The following is a 7,602-nucleotide window of genomic DNA, read 5'->3' as shown; positions in this document are numbered from 1 at the left end:
TAAACCAGCCATTATTTCTTCACACCAATTTAAGAATTATGACCGCTGGTACATTTTATTTTGTCTTCAGTTTCTACTGACAAATGCAAACGGCCAGAGGAAGGTCCTTTCTAGTTTTCTCAGGAGAACAGCTCTACCAAAGAGATTATTGAGAAATGTTCTCACTTGAGCTTTGCCTGTAAAAATGTGTTTTTTCAGGGACTCTCTCTCACCCACAGAGCCAACCACGCGTGTTCACACACGAGCAGCTGAACGGTGTGGTTTAGGATAATGTTCCTTCGCCCTCGAGTGGCTTGCCCCACCCTAAGTAAAGCAAAACGTTTACTGTGTCTTAATCTGAACGAGTGGTGCAAAATGACGCATCACACACTATGAAGGCACTGTTGCTTCTCCTCTATCTTCCTTCAGACATTCAAAGAGTTAAGGTAAAACTTTGCTTTCTCCAAGCCTTCAGCTTCTCTAAAGGTGCACGTGTGCACTGATTTACCTGCCATAAATACGTAGACACACTCCCATTGCTTTCTGACAGAAACCCAGGAAAATCCCATTCCAAAGCCAGCTTATTGCTCCGCTGACGGACGCCTTTGAAAGCACATCGGATTGCATTACATGAATGTGTCTGGAGATGATCCCTAAATTGCTGGGATTTGGGTGAAGGGTGTGGGAAGTCTTACACTTTGGCTGCATCTTCAGCACAGATTTTTCTCCTCCTCACTCTGGTATTTTCTTTAAGTGCTGTCACCGCTGGGAAAATCTCCTTTTGCTGTTCATAAGCTCTGGAGGACCTGTCCAACATTTAGGATCTATACGCTTCTTTTAAAAACCAAGAGCAAGATTTTCAGTAACTTTTAGGCATTTAAAGATGCTGGTGGTTTCCTAGCAAGGTCTTAAAAAGATGAGAGCTGTGCACCCAAGCATTCAGAAACAAACTGCAGGGCAGAAAAAAAAGACCTTCAACTTCTCTCTCTCAGTACCTAAACAACTTTTTAGGGAAGCTGAGTAGGATGAGACAGGCAATGAGCTGCAACACTGAAGGACTTGCCGGGAGGCAGCAAGCAGTAGCAGTCGCACACAGGAGACTACCATATTTCTCATCAAGACTAATTTTGTCTGATCCCTCCTTCCTTTGGGAGCAGGGGGAGAGACGAGCCGTACAGCCGGCGCCGAACACGGGCTGCTTCCCAGGTACCTGTGGCAGATCCCAAGACGTAGACAGCTCACGTAAGGCCACCGGGGAGGCTCTGACCTCCTCCACAAAGACGTCGGCCAAGTCCTATCCAGCCCGAGGTTGTTCGGTAAATAAACCCCCACCTTCCACCTCAGCTAGTCACAGGCACCAGCCCCAGCCAAGATCAATATATGAGAAGCAATTTGTCATTTCCAGGCCACACTGTTTTGGTTATGATGAGTCAAAAAACACTAAAGGAAACACAGATGTAGTGAGATCACCTCATTTTCTGGAGCCTTCCTATCTCTAGAAGTCTTGCCTGATCTCCCTCAAAATTTCCACACGCACACACAAAAATATCTCGTGTGCTGCATGGTCATGCCAGTTAAACCGCAGGTGCGTTGCGTGATGCTCGGCAGGGCCGAGGGAGCTCGGCACAAGCAGTGGGAGGTTAAGTTCAGCCTGAGCTGCGGGCAGGCTGGTGTCTCCCCATAGGAAAATTTTTTCAATTATTTCAAATAGCTCCCACTCGCACACAAAGCCCATGTTTTGTAATAAAAACAAGGAGAAAAATCACATCCAAAGGAATTTTGCCTATTTCCCTCTCCACTTATTCCACTGAAGTTATCTTTTAAAAAAAAACAAACCCCAAAAAACTGGCCACCAGAACAACAAAGTAGCCAAGAAGCTAATTTAATAACCTCATTCCTCAAAATCCACCCTGCCCTTCATACTCGTAGGTTTCAACAACAGTCCTAAATCATCCAATATCTTCTAATTTTTTTTTTAAAAGGTTTCACTGCATTTCTCTCTTCATACAGGCAATGCTTTTCATTTGGGAGAGATGCACAGAATGCTGCAAATTTTCCAGTAGCTGGGATTTTCCCTGTAAACTGAGGCAGGTGTTACCCTATGCAGCTGCAGAGAGGCAAAGCTGCAGCCAGTTACTCGTTACGGTACAGAAAGGAACAGAAAGGCCAACAGAGACCAGAGTGGGGATAACACCCCCCCACCTCCCCAAAGAAAGGTCTCTTGGGGTCCATGTGCCCAGATGAAGCTGCAGCAGGTTAATAAGTTACCCCATCCCAGCTGAGCCCCGGTAACTGATCACGCACGGGCTGTCCTCACAGTCCAGCGCCATTGAGCTTTAAGCAGAAATACCGTGTCCTAAGGCCCTAATCCTTTAGCTCACAGCAAAGCAGCCAGCCGTGGGCTAAAAGCCACATTAAACTTGCTGGAGATGAAGCGTGTGCTGAAATGCTTTGCTGAACAAGGATGAGCGACTGCGCTTGCGCTTCAGCTACACTTACTAACTCCTGTACATCTTGGCTCCGGTTTTCTTTGCCACATGGCAGCTGGTTACATCCAAGACTTAAATTCCTAGGAGACCAAGTGACTGTAGAAACTCAGCTGTGCAACATATGCTCCATCTAGTGTTTATTCACTAATATTTCATTTTCTGAAATGCTTTATTTTGCTGTTAACACATAGTTCCATCTTTTCTGTAGTTCATTTGTCTATTTAGGAACATTACTGAAAATATTAACCTTCTGCTGGTTGTTTTAACTACACAATTTTGATTTAGCATCCACTTACACCTTCAGTAATGATGATACACTAATTTCCATTGAGAGATTAGATCTTACAGAGCAAAATGAAGGAGAAATGTTTTAAAAGAGTGGTGAGCATTTCTCCAGGTGCTTTGCTAATGCAAAGTGAATGGAGAACTTCGAGCAGGAGTAAAACATAAAAACTAAATGACACCCAGTGTTACCACCTGATCAATAACCTCCACCACAGCACAGAGCAGTGGGAGAAGCCGTTTTCCAGCCCTCCCAGACCCCCAGCCGAGCCGTACAGTGCGGAGTGAGGAAAATGCAAGTCACGACTGCAGGGCTCAACGCTTGCGGTGCCACTGACCCACTCCCTAAGCTCGGCAAGTCTTGCAGCTGCCCTGCAGCCCGCTCACACCCTCTGCCCACCAGGCACAAGTTCCTCATAGATGCGACGCAAAGTCCCACCCTCCCCAATTACTTTGGGGCCCTTTTTAGAGGCCCGCTGTACACAGGGCAGTGTTAGAGGAGGCGAGCGGGGCTGCTTACTGCCCCCTCCTCTGTAAATACATTTCCTCTCCCCAACCCCACCTCCCTCTCACACTTCCCCCCAGCTCTCTGCAGCAGCAGCCTTACCTGCCCAAAGCCACATCTCCTTACTGCCCCTGGGAGGACACGTCCTGGCCCATGTCAAGCTGCCCTTCAAGCGAGGGCTGGGGGGTACTCCCACATACTGCAGCATCACCTTGCGCAGGGGAGCCGGGGCTGCAGCCCCGCGAGCAGCTAGATTCAAGTGGGGACCAGCCCCAGCCCCAACTTTTTTTCCCAGGAAAAGGGAAAAGCTTCGCCATCCAAAAGATACCTCCCAAGGCACAAGGAACCAGGTGAAGGGGGCTTGGTGCTGAGCCGCTTTGCCACAGGTGGAGGGGCTTTTTCATCCTCTGCCAAGCCAGGCTGTGGGAGAAGGACAAGGAAAATAAGCAGGTGGCGCAAAGCCCCTGCTGCCTCCTCAGGCCACCCTCGTCACACCTGGGCTCAGTGGGGCCCAGCAGCCGCTGTGAACGAGTTCCGACGAGCGGTTTGGCAAAGCTCCGCTGGTGTGCCTGCGTGGCGGGGGCTTTTCCAGCAGCTCAGGTTGGGTGCAAGGAGTCTTTGCACTGTGGAAAAGCAGGGATTCGGGGACAGCATCAAGCCTGGCGATTGCCACGTGCATTTCAAAAGAGCAGGACATGCCTACCGGGCTAGGTAGCGGGACAAACTGCAAAATACTCGAACTGTAACACACAGAGAGTCTCCTCGTTACCTCAGGCTGCCCCCAAATATGCACTCATTTAGGGAATTCCTGGTCGCTGATTTGCTGCTCACCTGCTAGTAACGCCGCTACTGCAGAAAGGAAAGCCAACAGCAGATGGGACAAGAGGTCCCAAGCTTATATTTTGATAAGGAAGAAAAAGAAAGAAAAACCAACCCTGTTCTGTTGTGTTAGCAGGGCCGGTGAGGCGATGGGATGGGCTGCCTGGGGAGGGGACAGGGTCTGCAGCGGGGGAGGCCTGTAGAAAATAGTTCGGGTTGTCTGATCCTGCCCGAGGGCAGTGATGGCCCAGACAGCCCCTAGATGGCCCTGTTCTTCTGGGTGAAGGCTGAGAGGATCGGAGCCCAGCTCAGGAGGAGAGCTGGCAAGGAGCTGCGATAGGAGTGGAGAGCCCCTGGACACTGCAGCCACGGGGCGCAATCCTAGGCACAGATTTAAGCTGCAGAAACTAGGCTTTCATTGCTAAGGAAAGCATAGCAGAAGGGGCGTTGGTAATTTAGATTCCTTGGGCAGAAAGCATTTCAGAGATCCCCACATGCCCCTGCCCGCTCTCTCCCTGTGCCGGAGCTTGCAGCAGAGCTCCCCAAACCTTGTGTCGTGGCACTGACACAAGCGAGAAAGCAGCAAACTGCAGCTTGGGGATGGGAGGGAGCAGGTCCCCCCTACGGAGAAACTGCAGAGGGCACCGCCCGGGGTGTGTGGGGTAGTATAAAACTAAATGCATATAAGGACATTTGCTATAGTAGTACTAGTTGAGCAAGAGCCTCCAATAAACCAGATACAGGCCTGCCGCAGGATGTCCTCCAGGGCAACACACAAACCAGAGCCAGTTGCAGAGGTTTAGGTCCAGTTTGCTGCAGAAAATGAGAGCAGGTTGGCCTCAATGGGAAACGTACGACACAAAAAAACATTTTCTGCCAACTGTGGGTTTTGTTGTGTTTTTCGCAGGTGATGGCCGTGCTGCTCTTCCCTGTGCAGCTGCTGGCAGTGGCTGTCACCATTTACCTAGAGCTGGTGAGGTCTGCTCAAGGCGGCGTCTACTATGGGATCAAGCAGCTGCCACCCCAGGTGCCCCAGTACCAACCCCTTGGACAACAAGTACCTCACATGCCGCTGGGCAAAGAAGGCATCCCGATGCAGCACATGGGCAAGGAGGTGCCCCATATGCAGTATGGGAAGGAGTACCCCCATCTGCCTCAGTACATGAAGGAGGTCCCGCAGATGCCTCTGCTCGGCAAGGACATGGCTCCCAAGAAAGAGAAAGGTAGGTTTGGCGCATCCCTCGCCACCCCTGCACAGTCCTGCCTGGTGCCCCACAGCACCCTCTGCCCCGGGGGTAACTGAGGATGGCGAGCAGGCTGCTGCAGGCTGGGCATGGCACTCAGGTGCTCTGAGGGCTGGCCAGGTTGGTAGCTGGCCACGGGTGGACAAAACGGGCTCACATGAGCTGTGGGGCAGCTCAGGGCACCAGAGCAAAGCCACAGTCATCCTCCGGGCTGCAGCACAGCCTCTGAGCAGCCCTACCTGTGACGAGCCTCCAGCACCCGGGGCTGGCCCCAGGTTTGTTTGGGTGCTTGCTCGAGGCTAGGAGAAACCTCGTAATCCCATCCGCCTGCAGAAGAACCTCTGATGGGGTTTCAAATGGTGGCCCAGGTAGACGGGCCTGGGTGCTGCCTGGAGGTGCTCCCACTCTCACTGCAGCAGCTGTACATGAAATAAGAGCTAAGAGTCCCAAGATTTGAATTTACGGGAATATCACAGTTTTGTCTGGATTTGTCTAGACCCTGTGATTTAGAGGTTTGCAGATAAAAACATACAATTGCTCTTCTGACTCTGCAGTCCTCTTTCTGTAGGTTATTTATGGGAGTAACGGAGGCATTGAAGGTACAGGAGTCTGCATGTACAAGCACTTTCAGTATTCAGTAAAGGAAGTTTGGACAATATTAGGATATTTAAGAAAACAACAAAAAATGTCCAAAATACAAAGGGCAACCAGGAACACCCAGTGTCATAAAATCCTTGTGGGGACAGTGAGCATCCGTGCGACTTCAGACAAGCTGGTTAACTCTTCATCTTATTGAGGGTTCAGCGTAACCATAGCCTCCGCTGGCTTCAGAGGGAAATCGAAGATTTCAGGGCCTATCTTTGGACTGTCTGAACAAGCACGACTGGCTATAGTAAAACCAACCCATCTTGTGAGCAAATGAGGTTTTCTATGCGCATAAAACACAACATGTGCTGAGAGGGAGGGTTTCTGCCTCCCAAAGAACAGTTAATTCTCTTGCCCTGAAACCTCATCTGTCCCCTTCCCCAAAATCTCTCGTGTCTTTATCCATTTCAGAGCCGGAGAGAAGCAGACTTTCCACTTAACAGAAAAAGCCTGCAGCTTGAAAAGCAACCAACCCCAGCACAACCACTCCCACGCGGCAACTCCCTCCCCCTGACCTGCAATGCTAAGTGGTCACATAGACAAAAATGTGGGTTTGGACAATAAAAGCATTTTGTGAAGTGTTTAGAAGAGCTCTAAATAGACGTGGCTACGCCAAAAACCTGTGGGAGCTTAGCAATGCTGGGTAAGGCTGTAGGTTTCCAGTCATATCTTAATGGGAACCAAAGCCTTGGTGAAAATGCAGTCATACCTACGTACAAACTTCTTACTGATAGAATCTTTTTTAATTGATCTTGCTAGTGTAAGCCCCTCCAGCAAAAGCACTTTTATGCCAGATCTCCTCCTACAGCACGGGAGCACTGAGCAGCTTCTAAGTCCTGCAAAAACTCTTAAAAATAGGTTAGTCTACAGCAATATGGGACAAAAAGCAGATTTCGCTGCTTAAGTTTGTATAGGTGGAAAACACTAGTAAGTGCAAATGGCTTTTACGTGGCAAAAAATCAGCAAATATGATACAAAATAATTATTTTATGGGAACAGAGACATGCACGCAAATTTGGGGTATGCAAAACAGTAGGAACATCCTCTTCGTTCCAAACGCCAACCTGTAACTCGCTGGCCAGCTCTGCCTCCCCGACTACCGCAAAACCGAGAGGCATCAAAACAAGCACATTCAATTCAAAACTGCCTTTGTGTTTCTCGAAGGATGCGATTGCAATCACCTTTTGTCTCTCCCCCTCCCCTTTTCTTTTTTTCTTTTCTCCCCGACCCAGAAATGCCCATACGCAGTCTGAGGGGCGAGCAAGGTCCCCCCGGTGAGCCTGGACCAAGAGGGCCACCAGGGCCACCAGGATTACCGGGTCACGGTGTGCCAGGAGCCAAAGGAAAACCAGGCCCGCAAGGGTATCCAGGAATTGGGAAGCCGGGTTTGCCGGGGATGCCAGGGAAACCGGGGGTCATGGGGCCCCCGGGGCCGAGAGGGGAGATGGGGCCAAAGGGGGAGGTCGGGCCCATGGGGATACCCGGGCCACAAGGACCGCCGGGGCCTCACGGGCTTCCCGGCATAGGGAAGGCGGGTGCTCCGGGGCTGCAGGGACAGCCGGGGCTGAAGGGCGAGCCCGGGATGAAGGGGCCCCCGGGAGCCCCTGGGATCCCAGGGCCAAAAGGGGAGAAGGGCATC

At 50.7% G+C, this 7,602-nt stretch overlaps 1 protein-coding gene across 1 annotated transcript in view; it reads left to right on the top strand.

The window, feature by feature from the left end:
- Nucleotides 1–7,602, top strand: part of COL8A1 (collagen, type VIII, alpha 1) — a 34,190-nt gene that overhangs the window by 23,478 nt on the left and 3,110 nt on the right. The window contains exons 2-3 of the mRNA XM_009330658.1: nt 4,982–5,297; nt 7,196–7,597. Of these exons, the coding sequence (XP_009328933.1) occupies nt 4,985–5,297; nt 7,196–7,597 (715 nt within the window). The 5' untranslated portion in view covers nt 4,982–4,984. The remainder of the gene's footprint in view (nt 1–4,981; nt 5,298–7,195; nt 7,598–7,602) is intronic.

Source organism: Pygoscelis adeliae, unplaced genomic scaffold (assembly GCF_000699105.1).
Source record: "Pygoscelis adeliae isolate BGI_AS28 unplaced genomic scaffold, ASM69910v1 Scaffold120, whole genome shotgun sequence".
Lineage (NCBI taxonomy): Eukaryota > Metazoa > Chordata > Aves > Sphenisciformes > Spheniscidae > Pygoscelis > Pygoscelis adeliae.
The sequence above is the reverse complement of the archived record's forward strand: the minus strand, read 5'-3'. Positions and strand labels throughout refer to the sequence as shown.